General features: G+C 38.6%; 4 protein-coding genes across 4 annotated transcripts; 3 read left to right on the top strand and 1 right to left on the bottom strand.

Annotated features, from left to right (window-relative positions):
* Window positions 1–10,397: 10,397 nt before the first annotated feature.
* On the bottom strand, window positions 10,398–16,207 carry LOC117384781 (cysteine-rich secretory protein LCCL domain-containing 1-like). The gene is made up of 14 exons (XM_033981933.2): window positions 15,932–16,207; window positions 12,563–12,681; window positions 12,351–12,483; window positions 12,147–12,262; window positions 11,961–12,061; window positions 11,696–11,869; window positions 11,535–11,595; window positions 11,398–11,464; window positions 11,193–11,323; window positions 11,068–11,111; window positions 10,885–10,957; window positions 10,738–10,807; window positions 10,538–10,671; window positions 10,398–10,455 (listed from the first exon to the last, which is right to left on the bottom strand). Exons 1-14 carry the CDS (start codon window positions 16,190–16,192, stop codon window positions 10,404–10,406), a joined length of 1,536 nt encoding a protein of 511 aa, XP_033837824.2. The 5' UTR covers window positions 16,193–16,207; the 3' UTR covers window positions 10,398–10,403.
* A 1,338-nt stretch (window positions 16,208–17,545) lies between these two features.
* LOC129456986 (uncharacterized) lies at window positions 17,546–18,931 on the top strand. The gene is made up of 2 exons (XM_055228252.1): window positions 17,546–18,020; window positions 18,421–18,931. The coding sequence occupies exons 1-2, from the start codon at window positions 17,560–17,562 to the stop codon at window positions 18,929–18,931; spliced, it is 972 nt and encodes a 323-aa protein (XP_055084227.1). The 5' UTR covers window positions 17,546–17,559.
* A 1,105-nt stretch (window positions 18,932–20,036) lies between these two features.
* LOC129457036 (uncharacterized) lies at window positions 20,037–21,516 on the top strand. The gene is made up of 2 exons (XM_055228637.1): window positions 20,037–20,529; window positions 20,932–21,516. The coding sequence occupies exons 1-2, from the start codon at window positions 20,063–20,065 to the stop codon at window positions 21,398–21,400; spliced, it is 936 nt and encodes a 311-aa protein (XP_055084612.1). The 5' UTR covers window positions 20,037–20,062; the 3' UTR covers window positions 21,401–21,516.
* A 782-nt stretch (window positions 21,517–22,298) lies between these two features.
* Window positions 22,299–26,929, top strand: LOC117384783 (neuropilin and tolloid-like protein 1). The gene is made up of 10 exons (XM_055228279.1): window positions 22,299–22,427; window positions 22,617–22,682; window positions 22,833–22,967; window positions 23,060–23,308; window positions 24,765–24,806; window positions 24,873–25,000; window positions 25,079–25,307; window positions 25,392–25,505; window positions 25,578–25,722; window positions 26,152–26,929. The coding sequence occupies exons 1-10, from the start codon at window positions 22,400–22,402 to the stop codon at window positions 26,681–26,683; spliced, it is 1,668 nt and encodes a 555-aa protein (XP_055084254.1). The 5' UTR covers window positions 22,299–22,399; the 3' UTR covers window positions 26,684–26,929.
* Window positions 26,930–26,998: the final 69 nt, after the last annotated feature.

The raw sequence follows: 26,998 nt of genomic DNA on the forward strand, positions 1-26,998 counted from the left end.
CCTTTTGAATCAAAGTGTTATGCTAATAAATGGAGTGGGATGAGACACAATTCCCACGGGATGAGATTAGACACGAGATTCCACAAGTCCACAATTACGCAACAAGACAATATTGTTACATAATTTAAATAGTGTAGTGCAGCTGACAATTTTGTCCTCACCGTTTGTTTATTTTTGTTGTCATTGTAGCTCTGCTTTTTAGAACCATAGCTTCTCCTGAGGTCTAACCAACCCCTAACCCTCTTTTTTGTCCAAGCCAAATATAAACACATGGGGAAAAATCTCATCAAATAATTGTCCCATGTGTGCACAATGTTATACCACATTTATCCTGCAAGATCTTGTGGCATGAGATCCTGTCCCTTAAATAATAATCCAGCCAGTACCAATATCCTCCATAATTTTCTTCATATCTCAGGCATTCATTAATTTGTATTTTAGCACTGCTTAAAATCCATAAGAGAACATTTTATACTGTGTTCACTTCCTATAATAAAATGGAAAAAGCAGCCTTTCCTTAAACATTATTAGTTGTTGCATCTCTTGTCTTGTTGCGCTTAGTGTGTCAATGTGAACTCAATTCATACAGCATGCCCATGCCACATACTTTTAACCTGAAGTAACTTGTGTTTAGGGTCAATCATAAGAATAATTTGACCACAGCTCTGTCAGAAATGAAATGCAAAAGAGTTCATATGCACAACTTTACATTACTTTTTTACATTTTTCAATATTATGGTTTAAGATCAAACCGTGAGGCTACATTTTAATTCCAGATGTCCAGATGTTTGACCATGTTTACATACGTTTTGACATTCACTCCAAACCTACTTGGTACAAGTGCTGAGCCATGTATTATTGTTAAGAGGGAGTATAAGGTACGTCAGTAAAATGTACAGATCACAACTGGAGGGAACACAAACATAGCTTGCAAAGACCTCTTCTGCAGCTGTGCCAAATCTCTCTCATCTCCTGACCGCCAAACCCACGCCCAATACCACTGAAGAAAAATACTATTTGTTCAGCTTTGTTATTGAAGTGGTGCATAATCATTCATTTCCACACATTCAAAGGCCAAATATTGGAAGACATAATCACATGCTGGGATGGCACGTATGTTTACTTCACTCTAACCAGCAGAGGGCGCCAACAGTTCAAAAACTCTTAAGGAGACTTGACCTAAGCATTGACCTTTTGGTTTTCTAAGGTGACAGAGAAGAGTTACTATGAATATACAGTGAGTGGAGCAAATTAATTTTACATTTTGAAGAAGAGGGGTACTGCTTGGTTGTACAAAATGTATATGCTAGTAATTTTGATGCCTTGAGTGTTCCTGTATCCAAGATATATTTTATCAGCTACAAACATTTATAAACAGTTTTACCATTTTACTAAGTGATGACATTCAATGACAGATAAACTTCAAACGTTTTAGAGAACTTTTATTTTACATCCCACCTTGAAAAATGACATCACAATAACTAAATTATAATGCATCTTTGTTTTTTTCTTTTATTTTGACAAGAAACCAGGAGGAGAGTGGCAAATGAAAGGGAACAAACAGATCCAAACCGGAAATTAAATGACTTCACGCTACACGCCCCAGTGTGGAACTTGCTGACAGGTGAGCTACTCTCTCTTTTAACAGGGCTGAGAATCAAATACAAAACAAAACAACTACAACCACACATTAATTCAAATCTGTAAGGAGATTGTCTCCTTTAACATCTCCATATCATCATAATTGTTTACAATATCAATTTTCAACAAAATGCTATGTAATTTTCTACAAATCATGAATTGATCCATGATTTATACAGATATCTAAATTAGGTACAAGCTTCAGTAATAACTGGTATGGATTCATGAGGCAAGTAGTGGACCACCCAGCAGAAAAAGTTACTTAGGGCACCTTTAATATAGTCTAAATTGATTTAATCCCTCGCAGTTGTGGAGAGCTCAGTGAGCACTTTTCTTTGACATATTACACCCCCACACAGTGCGCTCTGCCTATGTGCACGTACTGTATGGCCCACATATGTGTACATACATACATTCTGCTTATAGAGCCCTTTGACAGGAAGCTCCCACTGGCTTTCACTAAATTCCTCACATTACTCCTCTGGACTTGAGCTTATCGTTGGTGGTGTGATATCACTTGGCCCGTGACTGAACCAGCGCGCAGGACAAAACTGCCATTTTATATCCCTCGCATGGCTCAAGTGTAAATGTTGAAAAAAGGTGAAAGCGAGAGAGGTAGAGGTGAAATCAAATCCCTTTAGCAAACAGCAAAAAGGTCAGTGCTGACGCAGACCAGGGAACAGGCTGCCCTCCCTCAAGACTATACTCTTAAGTGGTGAATTTCTATTTGTGGCGTTTTTACTTGTTTACCAATCGCCCAAATCCAAAACCAGGTGGGCAGGCAAACAGACTGGAGGCTTTGGACAACTTCTTGTGTCATCATTAATTTCAACTACCTCCACTGTGTGGCACACCCACAAAATATAAAAAGAGGGAAAATAACTTTCTCTAAATAAAATTGAATTAGTTAAATTGTGTACATTATCTCATAACATCTATTTTCCGGATTCATAAATCTATGGATAGAACTGCATTGCCAAGTCTTTTTGTAGTTTTGCAGTGACAGTTTCATAACCAACACCAGTGTGGCCACAAAATCCCACAACCAAATAAAAAAATCATTTTAGCTTTTCATTAAATAATAAATCTAGTTTCAAGGTCAACATACATAAGAACCATACACAGTGCATGCCTTGTCCCCACTCCACCATCTTGTTTCTATTTCTCTCCCTGCATACACATACACTTGACAGAAATGTGATGTTCTTTCGTCACAGAGTCAAACAAAAACAAATGTCATGTAGGCTATAGTGAATTTTGGTGATGTGTGAAGAGTGCTTTAATAAATAAGAGCTGCATTATTGTTTGCTTGGACTTGTCAGGAGAGGCCAGGAAATGCCAAAGATGGGCAGAAATAATCAAATTGCAATACAGTAAAGTCTTGTTGGGATGTTTTGACAATATAATATAATAAAATATAAAATATAATAATAAAATATATATAGCACTTTTTCCAGACTCTCAAAGTCACTTTACTATTTCATGCATTATTCATTCACTCCATACTCAATGATGATAAGCTACTACGGCAGCCACTGCTGTCCTGGGGCAAACTGACGGAAGTGAGGCTGCCAATCTATGCCATCAGCCCATCCGACTACCACCAGCACTCACACAGACACCACTTTCATACTGGGCAATGTGGGTGAAGTGTCTTGCCTATGGATACAACCACCAGTTTTTGCCACTGGTGCCCCAATGTGGAATTCCCAGCGGCCTCTCTTCCAAGTACTAACCGGGTCCAGCCCTGCTTAGCTTCTGAGATCTGACAAGATCAGGTTTTGACAAGGAAGTTTGGCCATTATATCGAGGTTAGAGCTGCATTATTGCATTTAGAAACTATTTTCAATTTTTTGTGTTTTTTTCTCATATTTTTTGTAAGTTTTTTGAAAGTGACAGTGAAAAATGGGTAGGCAATATTGACAAATATTATCTTGCTATTTATTTTTCAGGAGTAATAATAATCAGAAGATATTGGTTGTGGTTTTAGTATCAGACACATGTGAAAGGACTGTAAAATTACACTCTAAAGTGCAGAAAGAAAGATTTAGTTTCTTTTTATTAACAATATATCCAGCATTAAAATTAATAACATTTAGCAACACTGACATCATCAGTATTTTAATACATTGCTGAATATATTGGCGTGTCTGAGGTTGAGAGATGGGGTATGGTGTAAAGATTGCCCACTGACCTGAAATTTGATGGTTCACTCACACATTGCACACTGTTAATCACCTGTGCCCTGTGTACATGTTGTTCTTTGTTGTTTTGTTTTTTTTAATTAAAAATGTTGTCTAATAAGGACAGATCCCTAAATGTGGCTTTTTACCATTTTAGAGAAAGTGGAAAATTTTGCTGGGGATTTCTGGTGAAGGGAATAAACAGGATAAATGTGTGAATCCTTTGGACTGTGGGGTAAAGTGACCCAATGCACCCCTCTGCTGGCCCGGGATGTCTCACTGCGGCTGACCAACAAAACAGGAGGGAGACACTGCAGCCAAACCTGCAGCTTGGATTAGGGAGTGTTTTTGGTTGGTGGGTTTGGTGGGTGGGTGGTGTGGAGTTATGGTGAGGCCAAGATTTACTGTCCTTAAAAAGCTGCAAGACGTCTAGTGTTTTGTATGATAATGGGTTTAAGGAGTCCATTATCTGCAAGTTGAAGTTCAAAGATTGAAATTTCAACTTTTTCATTATGATATATTTTTGTGGAGGAAACATTATAACATAGATCAGAAAATAGTGTAATATGGGCCCTTTAAAAAAAAAAGTTTTATTACTCTTTTTAATAACTACACTGTTTTTACTTATTTTGTTTATTTCATAGTGTGTTCTTCTGAACGTGTTCAAGGTGACAGCATGACAAATATTAAGTCATAAGTTATATTCCAAGAGGTGCTGTTGTAGCAGTCATCAAAGTGGTAGTAGTTGTGTAGTAGTTATATAGCCTAGTGGTAGTAATTTACACTCTAGGTAAGCCACCTCGCTCTAATTTAGGGGGGATCCGCTCCAGCCCATGTGACCTCTGATTTTTTACAGTAAATGTAAACATATTACTTAATGTTTCGTGCAATGACATTAATTTTATCCCCTCTGCTTCCGGGTCTGGGTTGTATCATGAGAAAGTCAACCAAAGCGCCTGCAGTTAAAAATACCCCTTGTCTACTAGAAACCCCCGAAATGGTGAGATGATTACCACGTTTTCCCCACCAAAAACACAGCTGCAAACTATGCTAAAATAATAACAATGTCTAAATCTTTGAGCACAGGAAATCTAACCGCACACTTAAAACACTAACACACGGTTACATTACATTATCCTGTCCGCAGTGACTGTTGGCCCACATGCATGCTGTGTGTCCACCCAGGAGTTAACCACCCGGAGAACCAACTATAGGCCATGAGAATGATTGTTTAAGGCATATTTAGAGCGCTACACATCTACTCTAGGTGTTTTTACATTCAAACACGCAGTTACATGGCCAGCTGCATCCAGATTTTAAAACATATCTCAAAACCCTTGTAATTACTATGCCCAATTTGACATTTCAGTATTCCACTTGCCAATGTACACAATCAAAAACGCTTTATCGCTACAATTGACAGTGTTGTTAAAGCCAGGTTTGAGTATTTATTCAATTACTATAAAAAAGCTCTGTGCAAATTCAGTTTTAGAAGCCTATCGTTTTACTTGGGGACCTTGGAGATGACATTTACAAGAGTCAGTTTTAGATGCAAAAGGGTGACTAGGCTTGGTTTGGTTTGAAAGTGGATATTTGAAAGATTTGAAAGTCCAAAATGGTGGATGTAGTTAGTGGTTTCCTGGTAAATGTGAATCAGAAAGGAGAGTGCACATTCTTGACTTCAGTGGGGGCCTCTTCTGAAGACGCTAAGTTTGGTGCATCAAGGTCATGGGGCCCAGATTCCAGGCATGGTTTATATAATGTATGCTGTATATAGTAGGGAAATTAAGTTAGCTTGTGACTGGACGCTGGTAGGTCTGGGATGGAATGCGTTTATCACATGAGATGTTCAAAGCTGTGGAAATGATAGCACTTAACTGAATGAATTGACATATTTTAAACTCTTACCTTTTAACATGCCCATACATGTTATATGATTTAGACGGGGGGGACAAAAGGGTCTGTCGTCTTGGGCTCCGGAGTTTTCATCATCTAATATGGAATTGTATCACTGAAATTTGTCGTTCTATTGTGGCTGATAACCTACATTTGCAGATTTTTATGCTATTGAGGTTCATTTGGTCTTCATGTTAGAATATATATTGTTCTTCTAAAAGATCATTAGAACAAATATACATTATCAAGACATTTAACTTACAATATTGGTGTTTTTGGAGACTATCGGTGATATATGATGATCAACAGGAAACACATTAATAAACCTTTTCAATTCTGGCTCATGTAAAAGTCCTCATTGACAAGTAATATTTGAAACAGACCACATCGCAGTCACCATTGAGTAAAAAAGTTAACATACAGTCCTACATTGTACATTGTAATCCAGTAGAATACACACAGGATACTAACCCTATGGAAAGGATTTAGAAGTGCAAATGTATCAGTAACAATGAGGCATGATTGTAACAGTGCAGCATGACCCACAAGGCCAAAGTTTTACACTGTGTTACTTTTAAGAGCCACTTAACACTTTTATTTAGGCTGACTTTCAACATACACAGACCCGACCCACTGCTCCACATAGCTTTAATCTGTGCAGTCAGTGTTTCACTTACAAAACCATCAATTTTTATGCCATATCTTACCATAGCTCAGTAATGGCAAGAAGTGTGACATAATCTTTGTCAGGGAGATTGGATATAGATATTAGAATTTAGCATAAATGTGTTTTTTGGAGTAGTTCAGAAGAGTGAGTTACTATTCCCTTCATGTGCAGTGTAATCAGATCTTTGGTTTTGGCTGGGGATTTAAGTGTGATCATGACGAAAGGAAGCAGTTGCTCTGTAAGTTCTTAATTAGAAATTTCTAACATAAAAAAATCACCACTTGTAGAACTGATTTTCATCCTTTGGTTGGCTAGTCCTAGGAATTGTGGATGTAACTGCCTATTTATAAGTAACACCAGGCAAGACATCATTTATATTACATTTATTCAAGTTTAGGTACCACTGAGAATCTGCTTGACTTTATTTAGTCAGAAGCCTCTTACCCACAATCTCTTACTGAGAGGCAGTTGTATTGCCCCCCCTATAGTGACATCACTTAATAGACTCATGCATTCACGTTTACCTTGTAACAGACTTGTTTGAGTGGCCTTTTTCTTTGGTGATTGTTTGCCTGGTCATGACAGCAGCCCAAAATGACTTTAACAAGATGGCTGGAGGTTGCCAACCGTAAATGTACCATGAAGCCTTGTTTTGACAGGGGCTGATGCCGGGTTGACTGGCCGAGTGTTTGTGATTGTCAGATCAGCAGTTCACAGCGCTGCGGTGCCAATGGCCACCTCTGCAGCAGGACACTGTGAATTCTAACAGTGCAACGATGCTTGGCTTTCATCTCCAAGAGACATGGTCCAAACCCAGCCGTATAGATATGGTGTTACTACAGTAGACGTCATTCTGCCCCACACAGTTGATCTACTCAATTCAAGTTAATAAGATATGTCAACTGAACAAAACATGTGTAGAAGTGAAAACATTTCGCTGCTCATCCAAGTTCTTCAGTTCCGGTTAGTACTCTTCAGTGCCTGCTGTTTGATTCACACCATCCACAGCACAAACTTGGAGTTATCTGCACACTACAACACAGAGTTCAAGTAGTTCTTACAAACAGAGGGAAAAGTGAAGGAGGAACAGCTTGTGGATATTCAAAATGGGCCTTTAATAGATCTAAGAGAGCTGAAAAACAGGACCATAGGTAATCTGAACCTAGAAGGAAAGGTGTAACTATTCCTTACACTGTGGGTGTGTCTGAAAAGCTTCCGAGAATTTTCAGACAGTATGAAATTCTGATCTATTTCAAACTTACAAACACTTTAAGACGGGAACTGGTTCACCCAAAGGACAGAGCCCTGAGCCATAAACAAATAAAGTGGTCTACTCCATTCAGTGTTGTGAAGAGTGCAGTAAGTGTTACATTGGAGAAACTAACCCCAGTCCGCGGTACATGTCCATCTCAAAGCCACTAACCACTCCTTTGAAGATAAGATGAGATAAGATGAGTACAGATCTGAGCCAGAGAAAAAGAAATATTTTTAGAGAGGAGTTAAAGAAGCATTTTTTGTTAGGAAAGACAATCCTTCCTTGAACAGGACTGGGGGCCTTAGACATTAATTATTCCCCGAATACAACTCCATCCTCAGACTCAAAGTAAACAAAGGAAACAAAGAGAGCAACATAGCTACCCAGGATACCAATAGGTGTGAAAGCACACATTAAGAGTTGAATGAATATGGTAAGTATGACTCAGACACAGTGCACACTTAGTGTAGCTCAATAGACCTAAGCTACATACAGAAACTGTAAACAACAGATGTTTCCAGTTTCAGTTTAGTTAACTCCTCCCTTCAAATAGATATAGGGCAGTGTTCACCAGTAATCTGTCCAGAACTGAAGAAGCAGCTTGGATGAGAGTGAAATGTCTTCACTCCTGTAACTCTTATCCAGTTGACATATTTTACTTTTGGCTTTTACTATGGATCAGACTTGGATAACTGAGCGTTAATAAGACTATTTTCCAGATAAATGTTAGGTATTTAGTATTAAACTACAACATGAGTAGATCATTAGTTTACATTTTGTTCATTATTAACCACCATTATGACCGGAAACACATTAATAATGGAAACAGGCCCATTCACTGCCTATTCAAAATGGCAGAACTGAAAGCCCCAGCTCTTCATAATGGCATTTTATCACAGCTAGCTGAAGATTTCCATTGTTTCCTTACATGTATGACCTGTGTGAAGTAAATTCAGATTAGTGGGAGGAGATAGGGGGTAGGTGAAAACAGGATATTCCTGAGCACTCAAGCCTTGAATGTAGGACATTACAGAAGGACTCAAGCCTGCACAAATCAATCAAAATATAACTAAAGAGGAGTGTGTCCAGTGTTCTGTAAATTCCTGATTAATTTAAACCTTCATACAAATGTCTTTACATTGGTACAAAATGTGCATACAGCATATACTGTGGAGGTACATGTACAGTTGTATATGGCTCCTTTGTGCATGAGGGTGACTGACAGCGGCCCTTCAGCCCAGGCCCACCACATCTGTGCCTGTCCCGGCGCAGCAGAGGAAATGCATCCTGAGAAGTGAGAGATTGAAATCAACAAAACACAAGTTGGTCTTTGTCTGTTCTGCTGCTGCCACAGCGAGTGGGCCCAGCCGCTCACTGCCTGCTCAGAAATGAACCCTGCTAAAATAAGACAGGCCTCATATAGAGGATTAGGGCTCTTGGAAATCATGTGCATGGTTTTACAGATTTATGACAAGGTTTTTAAGTTTAATTCCTGAAATGCAAAATAATCAAGATGTCTTTACAGGGTATTATTATGGGCTCTGAGCCATGGCACCTGAAAAACTAAAACATGGATTGTGCCAAACAAATAGCTTTGAGTTTAAGTTGGGTGAATGTAATTGACATAATGTTTTTGACTGCTCTGAAAATTAATCTGAAATATAGTGCTGCTGCTTTATGCCAGGCCCATGGTAAGATAAGATCTACCATTAACATCCAAAGGAAGCAGTTCAGCTTCAATGCAATTTGTTTAAGAAAGAAATGTAAGTTGAATTTTCTGATTTAGAGCCAATGATGAAATGTGAACTTCATTCCCAGGCCACAGATGGCATAACTGTATAGCAATGTTTGATGTGGAATCCCCAATGTAGTTAGTAGTTGTGCAGTGTGGGGGGACATGGTAACATAGAGGAATTTAAGTTTATAGATAATAAACTATAACACACAGAGAGATTGCTCCTGATGAGCTGCCCCAGCGGCATTGAAGGATGAGGCAAATGTAGAGGACACATTTTCTTATGGGGACAATAATTTGTACCTTAACCTTAACCTTTGACTTTAAAAGCAGTAGCCTACCTTATACAACCCAAAAAGTCAGATTACCCAATAAGGGCTGATATATATATTTTTTCATTCAATTGAAGGCATCAGTGAAAAAGTGTGACATTCTTTAAAAATGCAGGATGAGGGACTGGTTCCAAAACAGCTGTGCAAAACAACCAAAAGAGGTACATGGATGAATAAAGGCTCATGTACACAGTTATGAAGCACACATGATAAATGCATACATTCAAATTTTTTTATTATGATTGAACCGTACGCAACCCCGGCCAGCCAGGTCCATATTATTTATAGTACAGTACAAACAAGCTGGAAAATACAACATAAAAGAAAAATATTGTACATACAAAATATTTACAATCAAATAAAACTGTTAATGTATAGATGCACTGTTTAGCTGAATACTTCTCATTATCGTTGGTTTTGTACAGGTAAAGTAAAACATCATCCCTTATTTACACTATATTACAAAAAATATACATAATTTGCTGCCTGCTATAAAGTTATGAGGATTTGAGGTTGGAAATGGTTAATGGTTTGAATGTTTCTTTCTTTGTAGTCCTCATAGAGCATTAAACATACTACCAAATCCAGATTTAAGTTGGGTTTTTAAGTTATAAGCACGATAGAAAACGTTATCTGAATTTTGAACCATAATGTATTTCAGCAGATTGATTTTGTGTTTCTTTGGATCGAATTTTCAGATGACTGCAAACACTCGAAATGCTTTTCCAGTTGTTGGATTTAGAAGCCTGTGAAAAGAAACAGACTGTTATGAAGAAGCAGCAATGTTGGGTCCATTTTTGATGATTTGATATCTGATTTTGTCTGTACGTTTCTGATGAGATGCCGTTCTGGTGAGTGCCTTTGTACAGTCTCCTCCTGTCCATGGGCATCACATCAAGATAACCCCCCGACTCATTCTGGATAACTCCAGCATGGACTCCTGCTCGGCAAATACTGGATTTCTGAACACAACAAATTATATTACAAAACAGAAAAATAAAAACAGCGTCATTTGTTGTAACGCGTACGTCTGAGTAATATTTTGTTCCAATCACTCGAACTTGACTCAGATGAAGACAGTTCCTAGGGCAGTATAACCTGGAAGAAAAATACAACAAGAATGTTTTTAGTTCTCTCTAAAACATTGTTGTAAAATACTAAATCATCTAAATTACCTTGGACAATGTCTGACAGGTTTCTTGAAAGGGCAATATAGAGCAACAGTAGTGTCGCAGGTGACAGCCTTGACTGTGTGAAAGCAAAAATAGCTCAGGAGTTTGTACATTAACAATTAAAATGAAAAAAAAAAATATTATATCAATACCAACAAAATAGTACAAGATGAGAATATGACTTACCTGGCACTTTCTCAACTTTAAATGAATTAGCACTTCTGTTCTTCCTGCAATTGAAACATAATAACTTGAACATCTAAATCTGGAGAGTTTAAAACTAAGATAGATAGCCTAAAGTGTAAACATACCCTATTGACTGAATACCATTCTTGTATGATTTTGTGAAATGTGGTTTTCTGCCCAGTCTGCTCACATCCAGCCATCCTCCATCATTGTCAATGACTCCAGCATGTAGTCCTACTGCACATACACTAGATTGCTGCAAACAGGTATAATTCAGTTATTAATTGTATAATACATACATAAAAATGTAATTAATCATTGTATTTTTACCATGTCATAATATCCAGTCCCAACAGCTTTACCCGGTCTGTCCAAGCAGCCAGGTGGACATTCATATCTGACAAGAGCACACTGTGTTACTGCATTGTATAATGCATTTGAACACAGGCCTATAGTCTTTAGTTTACCTGTTACAAGTGGTCCCTTTGCATTGATCTCTCAACTTTGTGTCACACTCCACCTGCTGACCTGTGGAGGAAAGAGCCCTTCAGAAATGTCGACTGCAGGAAATGGCAGGGCACAAGGTGTAATGTTGATGGGAGTATTGCATGATGGGAGCAGTCCTTACTCATCTGCTCAGTGCTGACCACCTGGTTTCTCTGGGGGTTGTCATGACGAGAGGGGTCTGGGGACTGGGCCCGGGGCTCTGGATCTCGCTCTCGGACCGGATCTGGTTCAGGCTCAGGTTCAATGTAGTTGGTCTCCTCAAGCTCTGGAGCAGGCCGTCTGTCAACACCACCATCTGGTGATATAATATAACAAAGAATAATAACTGATATTACTACTGTTAAAATATCAACATCAGCTTAATCATAGATTTAGGTCTATTTTACCTTTGTAACAGAGGTTGTCTCTGCAGCCCCCTGCATAGCTGGCTGGACATTGAGAGCAGGGAGATCCATATTTGTAAGGTGCATGGCCCCACCAGTTACCACTGTAAGATCAAAGTCAGAATCAAACCAAAGTTATCATTTCTGTAAACATTTTTGGATATTGCTTAAATAGAAATAAGAACTCACGGTGGAGAATAGTTGCATACGAGGTAGACAGCTTTGGCCCAGATCATTCCCCACACATTCATGTTGTAACAAACATTAATTGCACAGCCAATGCGGTTACTGGTGGCCCACACCAACTGTAAAAAATAAATAAATAAAATTGAATTATTGCATAAATTCTGCATTATTGTTTAGCAAACAACTTGCCAAATGTGTTAATGTTACCTGAGTGTAGTGTGTGCAGACAGGTCCAGAGCATCTGAATGGACAGTGGGGATTACACTCCTGGGCATAGGGGTAACTATAGTACCTCACCTCGTCATACCAGGCCTGCACATGGAAGGTTGGGGGACGGTCCCTGAACATAATACACATAAGCTTTATTATATCCAGGCATAGCATATCCAGTATAATTTATACAGTCTTTAAAATAGTACCTTCCCCAGTGTGCTCCAAGGTTTTGCCCTATTTGTGTCAACATGTGACTGGGGCCATGCTCCCATCGACAGGTGTGTGCCCAATGCTCTGCACTCCGTTCCAGCTCATAATCCCAAACCTGAGGAACAAATAGAGGGAAATAGAAACAAGAAGTTAGGTTTAGACCATAAAGCATTTGCCATATAATTTAATCCATGTCATTTCTAATGCAAATTATTCTCTGCAGTATAAAAGCATAGATACATTTATTTATGTGGCAAATCCCCATGCTGAATTGGCACCCAACTTCCAAGTACAGTATTTGAGTAAGACTTAGGTAGTACCCTGAATGACCTGCATCTGACTGAAGTCTGTCGAATGGGCCAGTTTTGTTTTTCCTCTAGATTAAGTGACCTCTTATGGCTTAAATTGTTGCCCATTACATATTTCTAATAGCCACACACCCTCATCCAGAAAACTAACTTTCACAATGTCTTTTGTAGCTAATGTTCACTAACCAAACTCAAATAAACATACTTGAGGTAACCTGAAACATGAACCTGCTCTTTAAGTGCTGCGGCTGTGGACATGCCTTCTGCAAATTTAGCACACTATAGTCAAAACTGGGCCTCTCCTATTAAAAACACACTTACATGAGAGAGAAATATCAGCATTGCTTTAGCTGGCAGCTTTGTGCCACTACTGATTGTGTGTGTTTCCCATAAACTGTGGTCCTATTGCATAACTTAAAAAAGACCAAACAACTTTTTAAAGATATTTCCGGGAATAATTCATAACAATCTCATATTAAATCTGACATAAAATATCCCTAAATATGTCAAGACTGTTTTGAAAAGTGTAGTGTATATGTTGAAACCAACATTAATGTAGCATGAACTGTGTATGAGCGAAAATAATCTTGTTGCATTATTGCTATCACATAACAATCACAACTCTAATAATTTAAATATCCCAACCCTAATAATTGTATTAATTAGTTGTTTCTAGCTTTATGCTACTTTGATATAAATCCATAAATCCTTTCCTTGGAGAAAGTAATAAAAAAAAGTGTTTGTAAGGACTAGGCAGTAGTAGCAAGTAGTAGAAGTGGTAATATATTTTGTTGTGCAACAGCCGTTAAGTATATTTTTAATAACTGATTCATCTTTATTTTCTTTTTCTGTAGCATCACATATGTACGTTGAATTGTGTAGGTCATTTGAGGTTTGCACATTCGATCCAGGACATTTTGGGAGACTTAACCTGGAGACACCTAAGACTTCCCGAGCCAATAACAACATGAGTCTAAAGTGCAAAATCCCCCTAGATTATCTTCAAAACAAAGAAGTCCTTGGGTGTCCCCTTTGCTACAACGCTATTCATAACATCTGTAGCTTGGCCGCACTGATAGGTTTAAGGATAGTGAACTTGAAGACCTGTTTTTTCAAACAGCAAAGAGCACAGTGGGCAGCAAAGAAGTGATTTAAGCAGTCGTAAAGAACAGCTGGAGTAAGGTGAAAAGACCTCAAAAGGTTTAAACTGCTTTGTTTGACAACAGTGTACAGTTAAAAAATTGCATGTGTGCTTATAGTAACATTTAGGTTACAATATTATAATAACACTTTGGGGTTAAATATATTATTCATCATATGTTGTGATGGTGGTTGGAGGGGCCGTAGGTAGGGAGGGTCCGATCTGGACTTATTTAGCTGATTATTTAGATGCTGATATTTGTCATGTCACGTTGTGACTGAGGACCAACAAAGACATCACACATGGACACACAGAGACTTGGATAGTGCAGAAAAAAAATATTGGTGCCAAGTATCAGCAAAATTTTCAATACTGGACCGATACTATATCTGGGGAAGTCCTCTGATAGTGCCAATAGTTGACCGATATACCATCCCTAGTCATAGGTGACAGCCATGCTGTCAATCTGCAGATGTACGCAGGTAGTTTATTGACCATAGCCTGTTTTAATCTTCTCTGATGAACCTGCTATTTTAATTGAGCTAAATTGAAAATAATTAGCTCTTCTTAGACCATCATAAAAAACTGTGTCTATAAAATACTGTTTGAGAAATATCATCTAAATTTGCCCTCTGCATTTGACCCATTCTTCAAAGTCCCTGGGGAACCCTGTCAAGAGCAGTGGGTGCCACAGTGCAGTGCCCAGGGACCCATCTCCAAATCTTGAGATAGGTTTGGTCAGAACTACTACGCTAGAGGATTTTATCTATTGTGCATTTTTTGGGTTGACGAGGAAAAACTGAGTGCCCAGAGACCCAGAAACCCGCTTGCTTCTCAGCCACTATGTTGCTTTATTATTACCTCAATGGAACAGTATATTATGGAGGTCTTTACAATATATTATGGAGATCTGTGGTACAGCTTCCTTGCTGGTTTTGTAATCAAGACTTAGGTCTATAAAGAAAATCTCGCAGACTGGTTTGGTAGTGCTTAAGAAAGTTTTTCAGTATGACACCAAAATCCAGTCTTTATTTTTAAAAAGGCACAGAGATAAAGTAACACATCCTTTTGTATAGTCTGAAAGGTTGCGTGTCATTATGGGTTGTTTCTGAGCTGCATGGTATGGGATTTAGAGATCAGAACAGGCAGGCAGAAAAGCTTTTGTTTAAACTTCAAAATCTGGAGTTAGGTATAGACACTAAATTTTGAAAATATTCTGGCCCCATCGCTTCTCAGTGTTACCACATAATTATCATCAGTAGTACTATCCCTTGCTAAAGAAACACAGGATTAGTGTATGTAACATGCATTTACACTCCTGTACGCCACACTTCAAATGTTGAGGCTGCTCATGTTTGAAATAGATTCACCACTGTGGAACCCGAAATGAGATGTGTAGAGGATCAAATAAAGCACAACATTGGACTGTGCCAGGCGTTTTGAGTGTGCTTGGATGGATGGGGAGCTGGAGGGTGGTTGGGGGTGGTGATGAAGAAAAGAAAAAAGCAAAAGCCATGGGAGAGAAGAGATGTAGAGTGATGGAGTGGGCAGGAAGAGAGGGAGGGGTGGTGGTTTAGGTAAAGGGCAGGACACGGCAGGGGTGTGAGCTGGATCAGGACCAGGGTTAACGAGGACGAGCCAGGGGAGTTGCAGCACCATAGCTTTTTCTCCTTATTTTTAGACCAGAAGCCTTTTTTAACACAAGACAGCAAACTTCTTAAATTAATAATTTTGTCCCACTTCATCAATATTGAACTCAATTGCAGCCAGTGGTGAAATGTAATTTGTGCATCTGTTATTGTATCTCAATTTTTAGAGTAATCCTACATTTAATCAATAAATGCAGACCAACACATTTACACTATAGTGTTCAAGTACTTATGAACTTACAGGTTGACTAGTTTGCCTGTTCTTACCATGTACTCCATATTGGATGCTGGAGGATGCACTTGGCCACGCAGCTTGTTGTGCAGGTCCAGTATAAGGTGCATATCTCCTTCAGTGATGGCTCTCTTGCCTCTTGAGCGAGCCCTCCACCACTCCTCATCCTTATCCCAGTACTTGTCCAGAATAGACTCAAGCCGTGTATTGTTGGTGAGGACCATAGACATGACTGTGTGGCTCAAACACAGGAGCAAGCTGGCCAGTCCAATCCAGCCCTCAAAGGGAAAAGTCATTGTCAAGACCGGTTGATGCTGATGTAGGCCTGTCTGTAAAAGGATAAAACATGTTTAGATAAAGTTATGGCCTATGGCTTATACTTTGTTTGTACATTAAAACATATGGTTGTTTGTGCTTCCATGTCATATAATGCATATTCTGCATGATGATGATGATGATTGGGGGCACTAGCCAGTTTAATACTGCTCACCTCAATTGCGCATGCGTCAAATAAAGCTATTGCTTTCGACAACATTGTTAATATTATAAGTAAAATAATAAGTAACTGTAGTAGACAGTAATACCAGATAACATGCAACACAAGTTTTCCGTAGGCTATATACTTACTGTGCAAATCCTTGAGATCGATATCCAATTGAACACTCCAAAAAGTTTTTTTTTTTTTTTTTTTAAATTAAAACTTCTGAAAGGATATTATTCCATCCATCACTTCGTCCACACTAAGCATCCGTTTGCATACGCGTCCCCCGATAACCTGCTGGATTCCTCAGGTTGCTTGTTGCGCTGTAAGTTGCACATGGGACAGGACCTGCAGCTCATTTGCGTTTATATGCCAAAATTGTGCTTAGCAACGAGCAAAGCACCGAGCCACGCCTCCACGTGGTTCATGCGCAATTTTACACACCCGCACAGAAGAGCGCGAGATGCAGCGGGCGGCACCTGACCCTACACGACATGAGACACTCTCCCTGTCCGGACAACTGACTTGTGGTAGTTGCATTTAAATGAGACAGTGTGAATAAGACGTGACAAATAATGTTACTTTTCAGAAAATACAGAGCCTCATCTGTTATTGAAGATGGGCCCATAAGTGCTTTTTAATGTTGACTATACGCAATTAGACCTTCGTGCGTAATTATGTGCCATAGAATTTTTGGCATACTAATATATATCTATATTTTTCATTAGTCTATTTAAACATACAAGGACAACTTGCAATTAACTGCTGTCATTTACCCAAAGTGCTACTGCCTCCCTCTGGCAAGAAAGAGGACTGCGTCAGGTCAGGACCAGATGGAATAAATGGCTACCCAAAATGTAAAATTAAAATAATGCACTGAATATGAAGCACTTGAAAAGAAAATACAAATGAAAAATGATTCTTATTGGTAGACTGAATTAACTTCCATGCTATTGTATTCACTTAATGAATTTTTCTTAAATTGGTGAGTTATTTTGTATGTATCTTTAAGAAACCTGATCATATATTGTTTGTATGAACGGGATTTTGCCCATTTGTTTAATCTATTCAGTAATAATTAACTTTCAGTCAGATGACCACTGACCAGACAGTTCCCTGCAAACAAAGTTCCTAGTGAACAAGCTTTTTCCACATTTTGTCAAACGGAGCAAACATATCAGGATGGGGAGCCTGCAGTGTCTCTCTCAGGAGGTCTCTCTCCTCGCATCTATTGCTCGAGATATTTGTCCTTTTCCAAACTACCAAATTACTCCTCATGTTCAGGATTTCCTCTCACTTAATTCCTCCACGTATCTCAACAACAGATATGCCACCGTCCAGTCCTCTCTGAGTGTCAAACAGCTGGAGGACTTCACCCAGAGCCTGAGAAGCACTTTTGGACGAGAGGGGAGAGTTTCTTATGGAGGGGTGGGAGTGGTCGCTCTTTCTTTGGCCATTCTGTTTGACACTGTGGCCCAACAAGTGAAGGGAGAGTACGTGTCCGACCAAGAGCCCATCCCGGGACTGTTCTTGAAAAACTTCAGAGGGTACTACTCACCTTCGGTCTACACCATCAGCAAGTATCTGAGACTGGTGCCACATATAGCCAATAATCCCACCAGGATGAGACAGGAGACTGAGAGGTAAAGGAGAAATATGTTTTTGTAATCCAAACAAATAAATCTAGTCTGTCATAGACACACTGTCAAAGGTGCTCAGCCCATAAATATTATGGGTTGAGCTTCCTGTTTATAGGCAGCATTTTGAGCACTTTTCACGATCTAAAAGATGTGATAGAGTTAGGATTAGTTTTGAAATTCTATGGGACCTGGCAAACTTTTCATCACTTTGAAACCCATGAATATCCTTTCATACAACTAATGTCATGTACAAATACACTATCATTATAATTGATTCCACTACAATGTAAAAATTATTCATTTGAAGAAATTAATAAATAAATAATGAGTACATATTTGACCCAAAAATGACGGTACTTTGCATTCAATTAACTGTGAATTATTTGTTTCCACTTTTATCCAGGTATTTGAAGCAGCTAACGTTTGATTACCAGCTTTTTGAGAAACAGTGGATGAAGGCAAAACAAGACGATGTCACAGTGGTTAACCAAAAAATCGGGGAATACCTGCACTGGCATTTGTACATACACCTTCAACGCCTGACTAATGCTACATTTGCTGACAAGGCGATTGAATCTGCATTCACGTTCTTTAATAATACTACAAATGACAAACCACCCACTAATATCTCCTATCACAATGTAAACTTGAACCTAAACTGCAATCCTGAAGAAAGCAGCAAAGAGTTTTTGGATGAAATTAAAAAATCAGACGAGCGTACTCAAAATGCATTTAAAAGGTGCAAGCCAGAAGATTTAGCAGATTCAGAAACATTACAACACATTGCAAAAACTGACTGGCTTGCTGTTAATGAATTTATCTTTAATGGCGTGAGGAGAAAAGAGCAACATATTGCTCAAAAAGAGGATTTCGACCTGAAAGTCGGTGCATTGAGAAAATGGGAAACACACTAAAGGTTATGCATATTGATTGATTGATTATGCATATTTCAGCTGTGAATTATTACTGAAAGTACCTTTATTGTTCAAAGGTCAAACATTGTAAAGTATGAATGTCAATAAAATCCTCTATAAATAAACTTGATATTAAAGAAATGGCATAATGCAATAATTTTCTTATTGTCCTATATCAGAGAGTAACGCAGGCTCCAGCCTGATTATTGTGACCAAATACAACCTGAGAAAGACAGTTTGTTTGTGTTTTTTTTGTACTTTAGTTGTAGACAGTTGTTTTTTTAGTCTTTGCCCCTTATTTTTAATTTCCACATACCTGTGATGAGTCACTGTTAAAATATTTGGAACTTGGTTGTGTTGCCTATTAGTGTGAAGGTCCTACTACAATAAATAACCCCCTGACAAACTGACATGTTGCATTCTACGAATAGGTCTATTTCCAAAAATATTTTTTGTCCTCATGTCTGAAATAGGCTGTAATTAAATTATGCATTGAATGAGTATAAGTTTCCACCCAGTTCCATTCTGACTATTGGATTGCGTGATCTGAGCAGGTTGTTTTTCCTGTATCAGTGACGACCCTGCATGGAGCTATGCCAGCTACCTCTGAAATGCTATAGACTTTTTACAACAATGCAACAGACTTACTACACCAAATATGACAGAAAACGTTCTGCAGGAAACACTTTGATGGAATGGTCCATTTCAACTTAAACAACAACTGAGTTCACCTGCACCTTACATTACTGTTCAATGTACCCCTTTGAAACAAATAAAGTGTCACTGATTGATATACCCACCATACGTCTGTGCCAGCAAGTATGAGTCTGGTGCCACATAGTTTTAATTCGCTCTGACTAATAGTTCGGAGATGCATAAAATACATAACAAGCCATGAGGTCTTTACATTGAACAAAAGTATGCCGATCACAGCTGTGGCCTTCAGGATCTTAAACAAATCAAACACCTGTAAAGAATTTGAGTTAGTTACAGAACCTTGCCCTCTGTACCAATCAATATGAATATGTACTTTGGCAAAGAACTCATTTGATTTCCCAGAAACCGACTGCATAAAACCTGATGTTTACCAAAAATCAATGTATTTTTGAAGCTAAAACACCAACCAGAGCAATGGGATTCATGTTATCCTTTGATATAGATGCACCGGTAGATAACTTGGCTGCTTTTGCTCGAGAAATCTGTCCTTTTCCAAATTACTTTCCTGATCCTCATTACTACAACTTGCTGTCTGCGAATTCCTCCCATCACCTGCAGGAGCATTACATCTCTGTCCAGTCCTCTCTGAGCCCCAAACAGCTGGAGGACTTCACCCAGAGCCTGAGGAGCACTTTTGGGCGACATGGAAGAGTGTCTCATGGAGGCGTGGGAGTGGTCGCTCTTTCTTTGGCCATTCTGTTTGACACTGTAGCCCGAAAAGTGAAGGGAGAGTACGTGTCCGACCGAGAACCCATCCCGGGACTGTTCTTGAAAGACTACAGAGGGTACTACCCAACTGTAGTCTACACCATCAGCGAGTATCTGAGACTGGTGCCACATATCGCCAACAACCCCACAAGGATGAAAGAAGAGAGTGAGAGGTAACAAATAGCCTATACATTATAAAAGATACAGGTTCTATGCTTGAATGATCAATGCTCTGATAAATAAATTGTCCTTCAATCAATTGTGGAAAACAGCTATGTTATGTTTTATACATGTATATTTTTTCACATTTAGGTAATTCAAAACGTACTGCAGCCTTTATTAAATGGGTGAATTTGGTCATATGACTTACTTGTTGTGTTGCCACATCTTTATTAAATTATTAAGTCAAAATAATGTCAGGGTTTAAAATGACTGATCTAGAGGAATTTCTGGCATTCTCTTATTTTTATTAGTGTTGTTGTTATTTTGTCATTATTCTGTGCTAAATATAATCTGTACTTAGAGAAAATAAATCTTGAACAAATATTGATTTATTGTTTTGTTTATCGTTCAAGGTGTTTGGAACAGATAGACGCACAGTATCGAGAATGGCAGGAAGCATTCAACCAGAAGAAAGATATCTGGCCTCTTTACGAAGACATTTCAGCTGCTAACATCCATTTCTCTTATACGTTAGGCATGTACCTTTTGACGGTGACCCCTAGCCATTATGGTAAAGAGCAATCTGTAATTGGAGATGTACTTTTTCAATTGAACTGTGACCCAGAGGAAGCTGCCAATCAGTTCATAAGCAAAATGCATACATATGACAAGAACATCCAGGACAGTATTAAAGACCGTGGACTGGACAGGGAAAGCATTCGGGCGACTCTCATGAAAGAGTTTGCTGAGACCCTTTTTTTCCGTTCAATCATCGTCTCTTTATTCAAGGCTTTAGAAACAATGGGTAAGGCTGGTAAAGACCAAATAAAACCCTATGTTGAACACTTTGATTTGAAGGGTAATGCATTAGGGAAATGGTAAAATTAATTAAACACACACACGCGCACACACAGAGCCCTGTACTTTTCAATCCAATGATGTAAAAGTTGTTTTGATTTGTTTTCATCTGATTATCTGTAAATAAAAAGAGGAACATTTTCTGTCTGGGTGATTAAAATACACCTATCATGAACATGTCTGTTTTCATCAAGTTGATAAAATAAAAAATAAACAATAATAATAATACTATACAACTTTACCTAGATATGTAGGCCTAGCCATTAATTAAAAATAATATTAATTGAAAATATCATATCTAATTGTATAGGTATATAGGCTACTGTATTATGTCTTTTCTATTTATGGAAGCTAAAATCTAAACCTTCAACTGAGGAAGACTTCTTGGTAGAGGATGAAGATATTATAGAAGTTACAGAACATGTGTAAGTGTCAAACAGAAGGACAGAGCATAATCTCAACTGTGGCTAGTGAAAGATTTTTGGCAGAACTGGATAAATAAATACAAAGATGTTTATTGAAACATCATGAGTGCATGTAAAATACAAGCATGGTCACCTAGATACTTTGATCTGCAGCCACTTTACGCATGAAGTACACTAAAGGCTATTTCAATGTTAATGATGCCAATTAGCTGTAAAGTGAGTGAGTTTTTTTTAGTGGCATGTTATTTCTGCCAGTCTTTTTTGTCCATGGTGTTACTATCTAGTTCACTTTTAAATTAGGTTTTCACTAGACTGAGAAGAAGCTGTGGAAAAGCTGTGGTGCGCTTTTCCAACGTGCGCACGCTTCACTTTCAATCCGCGTTACTGCATGCATCGAGATTTTATGAGAGGATTAATGCCGAATAAAGGTGGGGCAAAAAATGTGAAGGTTTGTGTCGGATGCTTCTGTAATCCTAATCCTTTCGGGAGACGGACAAGGCAAAAAGAGTCTTTACTTGAGCGTCGCATGGACAAAAATGTGTTTTAAGTCACCAGCCAAGGAGTAATTAAATAGCAATATCTGATCAATGGGACAGAAATGGTGCGAAAACTTTTGCTGTCAATCGGTAAGTTGAACTTTTGAACCTTTTTTAAAACTTTGGGATAGGAAAAAAAAAGCCAAATAAGTCTAAGAAAAACATTGGAAAAAAAAAACAAATTTTAAGCATCTGCCATTTTTTTGCGACTTGAGTTCTATCAGTTTTAAGATTCTTTCCAACACAAAAGTAACTCAAAATAAATGAAATCTTTTTTAGTTATAGCAGCAAGTTTCATCTCACCAGAACTGTGTGGTTCCACGGCAACTAAGAAGAAATCTCGAGGTAATCACTGCAGAGAAGAACATACAAACCATACAATTTTTGCAAATGAATGTCATAATAACAACTAGTACCCTATTCTGATCACTCTATATATTGATGTTGAAAAGGAGTATAAGTTGATTTTATTTTCTGTTTTTACCTTCTCTCCAGTGAAGAACAACTCAGGTGTGACCCCAGCTGGACAGTGTGGCAGGTGGGTAAAGGAACCAGATGGAGGCTACTTCACATCCCCAAACTACCCCGAGAAATACCCTCCAGATCGAGAGTGTGTTTACATAATAGAGGGTATGTGATTTGAAATAACTACAACAAGATTTTTTAATTTTACTTTTTTTTTATGAATAACTATTGTTTACTATGAATGATTGTTTCCTCAGCTGCTCCACGTCAGTGCATAGACTTGTTCTTTGATGAGAAGTATTCCATTGAGCCGTCATGGGAGTGTAAATTTGACCACATCGAGGTGCGAGATGGACCCTTTGTATTCTCACCTATCATTGGGCGCTACTGTGGGCAGGAGAGTCCCAACTTTGTCCGCTCCAGTGGCCGGTACCTGTACATCAAGTTTGTTGCAGATGGTGAACTCGAGGCAATTGGGTTTTCTGCACGTTACAACTTTACTGACGGTTAGTGTGTCTGGAAAAAAAAAAAAAAAAAGCAGTTTAGAGATAGCTACAAATACATTAAATCCAAGTCAGTTAAAGGCAGTCAGCATTTAGTATAACTGATAGGATTAGAGTTTTCTCACAACCGTGCAAATCAGCTGCTATATAGAGCTACCTTTTGGTTTGTAATGTTGGATTATATTTTATTACTGTTACTGCAATATTAGGGGAACCCAAATCAATTTTACTTCATTATTATGCCCATGTTTAAGATTACAGAAAATCCTGAGCCAGGTCCCTCAAACATGGCACTAAGACACTTGAACTGTGCTTGGTTACACTGATGTCCACACAGCTGCAGAGAGGAGGGCAGCTCTCCCTTAAAGCCATAGCAGACACACACAGGCACACACACCCCCGTGCACACACACACACACATGCAGACACATAGAAAAAAAAAAAAAACACACACACACACACACACACATAGATGTACACAGGACTTAATGAAAGCTTGTCTTCAGGGGAATGCAGCTTGTCACTAGAGGCTTACTGGAGTCCGAGGCAGAGACTTTATGACCACCAGATTTTATTATAAGCCACCTTCACTGAAGATTAATCTGCATCTTGTGTCTAGATTACTACTGATTTCTATTTTCACTACAATTTCTATAAAACATTGTATAATACATGAAAACCAATACTGTCTTGTTTTTGTTTTTGATAAAACATCTTTAAAACCAAATAGTATCTAGAAAAGATTTATTGTTTTTCCCACATCAAACTGAAAGTCACAAGTGAAAATGAGGTTGTCCGGCAAATAACTAACTTGCCGATTACGTCCATTTATAACCAGTCACAGAACTCTAAAATACTATTTGGACATAACCACTCATGTCTTGTTGGATTCAAATTTATATAAAAATTCAAATGTTTTAGAAAGGATGTCTCAGTATTTTGTTCATATTTGAACCTAATATGTTTTCCACTGAAGCCTAAGCTGACCTTGGTTGATGGTCACAATATCAATTGTTAAAATCTCATATTTACCACCAGGTTGTTCATGGTGGGGAATACTAATCTGTCCCAGACTAAGCTGCTATAATCCAAGTAGAATAATCTGCACAAAGGTTTTCCACACAATTTTTCAAACCTGGGTCAAGTGTTTTTTTTTTTTTAAGGCTGTGTTTCGGGGAAATTTAAATGAGGGCAGATTGACTGTATGTATCTTATGTAAGGCTTGTCCAGCTGCTTTCATCTTGCATGACAGTATGTCTCTTTAATTATGTTATTTCCAATCTGTTGGATTCTTGGAAATAAAATCTTTTAGCCACAGTGAGATTTCTTATTTTATTCATGCGTCTATAGTACTTTATCTGTAACACTGTTGTAAGATAATATGCAGTTTTTCTTTTGATACACAACTCAATTTCAATGCATATATGGATATTTGAAATGTATATTTCTTTTTTCTTAGATCCAGAGTTTACAGAAGTAGGCTCATTGCCATCATTACCTTGTAAGTATGCATGCCATTTTCCTTATTATAAATAGGTACTATATGCATTTAATTGACTTTTTTCAGTTTGTGAATATGATATGAATGGCCCTGAGGGATTTGTGGAGTCGCTTCAAATCACTAGAGATAACAAAGCCTTGCAAACTGAAGCTGTGGACTGCCGGTGGTACATAAGAGCGCCACCAAAATCAAGGGTCTGATAAAAATGTCATACATACCTTGTAATGCAATTTTGTAAGTATTTATTTTGTACAATTTGTGTCTGTATTCAGATTTACATGCGGTTCCTGGAGTATGAGATGCAGAATTCAAACGAATGCAAGCGTAATTTTGTTGCTATCTATGATGGCAGCAGTTCTGTTGAGCACTTAAAGAATAAGTTCTGCTCCACTGTGGCCAATGATGTCATGCTGGAGTCGCCTCTTGGCGTGGTCCGTCTTTGGGCAGATGAGGGAAGTCGAAAGAGTAAATTTAGAATCTTGTTTACGACTTTTCATGCACGTGAGACATTCTTTCTCTTGCACTATATTTGCTCAACTCAACTTTTAGTATTTGAAATACATCTTTTTCTCTATTTATTTTTAGCTCCTTGTGATGATGACACTTTCTTCTGCCATAGTAACATGTGCATCAACCACACACTAGTCTGTAATAGTGTTCAAAACTGTGTCTACCCTTGGGATGAGAATCACTGTAAAGGTATAGTGGCCCAGAAACTCCATACAAACTATAATACATTTATCAAAGTTGGCTCTTGCTTCTCTTTTTTAGAAAAGAGGAAACCAAGTATTCTGGACTCGCTGGATAATACCAATCTGACCATCATTGGAGTGACCTGTAGCTTAGTTGTGATCCTGCTTGTCATATCTGTCATCATTCAGATCAAACAGCCAAGGAAGAAATACATAATACGCAGGTATGTTTAATCTCTTACTTGTTATCAGTTTTTTCCATGTTAGACATGTTAACCCTTATCTGTGCTACCACGGGCATCAGACCACAACTCAAATGGAAAATGGAAGAAACAAAGGTCCCAGGTTTGATTCCTGAATTGTGTGGCTGGTTGGGGCTTTCTGTGTTCCCTTTGGCTTATCAACATTAAAAATCCAACCTAGGCTTATACTCTAGCTATATATCAAGTATTTGTAACCAACATCCTGACTCAAGATCTCAGGACACTGCAGTCCCCCTTTGCTCCTGCCAGGTTGCCAATCGGAAAGGCTGTCCAAAGCAGAAAAAGTCAACCTTATTATTAACTTATAGTTCCTGGATTTCTACCAGTTTGTACCTGTGTCTTATATATTTCATATTTCTTTTACCAAATGACATCTTGTCACGTCCACAGAGATGACTTCGACCCCGCTCTGCTTCACCCGGGTTTTGAACCGCCTCACTACGAGCTCTGTACTCTGCGTCGTGCCCCGTCTGGTGACCTGACTGACGGAGCTCTGGCAGAGGACTTTCACAAACTTCACCGCGCCTCCTCTAAATGCATCCGTGACCACCACTGTGGCTCTCAGCAGGACAGTATGCACGGGAGCGTACACGGCAGTCGCAGTAACTTGAGCATGAGGGATGGCACCTTAGGACCAGACGGGGGACTCGGGTCGCTGCCACTACCTCCACCAATGGTCAGCCAGCAGTCCCCGCTCTTGTCCCATCACACCACTCCCATAGGAAGAAGGAACATCTTGGTGATGAAACACAGTTATTCTCAGGATGGGGCAGATGGCTACAGGGGCGAGGAGGAGGACAACTTAATGATGGACAATGAACCAGCCACCAGCAGCCAGCGCCATATGCAGTATCAACAAATCCACCCCAATTTGTCTGGCCTTGACCATGTTGTCCATCGCACTCTGTCCAATGACTTCTAAAGTATCAGCAGTATATTTAGTCCTTTCTTGAAATTAGTGAACTGCACAATTTACAGATGTTTAATCCATATGTTGTCTCCCTACTCCACAAAACCTATGCTATTTTATACACATAATGCAGGATCTAATTAATGATAGATTACATGTATAGTAAATAGGCTTAAAATTTAAAATCTAATATGCTTTCAATTTTAAGAGTACACTGCCTGTAAGCTGAATACTCAGGGTGTTTGTTGTACATTCCTGTGACAATAAAGCTCTTATGTATTTAAAATCATTGGCTCCTCCACTCCTTTGGTAGCTTGTACTATCAGA

The sequence above is a fragment of the Periophthalmus magnuspinnatus genome, chromosome 17 (assembly GCF_009829125.3).
Source record: "Periophthalmus magnuspinnatus isolate fPerMag1 chromosome 17, fPerMag1.2.pri, whole genome shotgun sequence".
In the NCBI taxonomy this organism is placed as follows: Eukaryota; Metazoa; Chordata; class Actinopteri; order Gobiiformes; family Gobiidae; genus Periophthalmus; species Periophthalmus magnuspinnatus.

Coding starts and splice junctions, on each gene's coding strand:
- LOC117384781 (XM_033981933.2), bottom strand. CDS start 16,192: ATGACTTTTCCCTTTGAGGGCTGGATTGGACTGGCCAGCTTGCTCCTG. Junction 12,062..12,146: donor GTATGCAACTATTCTCCACC/GTGAGTTCTTAT, acceptor TTGATCTTACAG/TGGTAACTGGTGGGGCCATG. Junction 10,808..10,884: donor CCTGTCAGACATTGTCCAAG/GTAATTTAGATG, acceptor TTTTTCTTCCAG/GTTATACTGCCCTAGGAACT.
- LOC129456986 (XM_055228252.1), top strand. CDS start 17,560: ATGGGGAGCCTGCAGTGTCTCTCTCAGGAGGTCTCTCTCCTCGCATCT. Junction 18,021..18,420: donor ATGAGACAGGAGACTGAGAG/GTAAAGGAGAAA, acceptor ACTTTTATCCAG/GTATTTGAAGCAGCTAACGT.
- LOC129457036 (XM_055228637.1), top strand. CDS start 20,063: ATGGGATTCATGTTATCCTTTGATATAGATGCACCGGTAGATAACTTG. Junction 20,530..20,931: donor ATGAAAGAAGAGAGTGAGAG/GTAACAAATAGC, acceptor TTATCGTTCAAG/GTGTTTGGAACAGATAGACG.
- LOC117384783 (XM_055228279.1), top strand. CDS start 22,400: ATGGTGCGAAAACTTTTGCTGTCAATCG. Junction 22,683..22,832: donor AACTAAGAAGAAATCTCGAG/GTAATCACTGCA, acceptor CCTTCTCTCCAG/TGAAGAACAACTCAGGTGTG. Junction 25,506..25,577: donor GGATGAGAATCACTGTAAAG/GTATAGTGGCCC, acceptor TCTCTTTTTTAG/AAAAGAGGAAACCAAGTATT.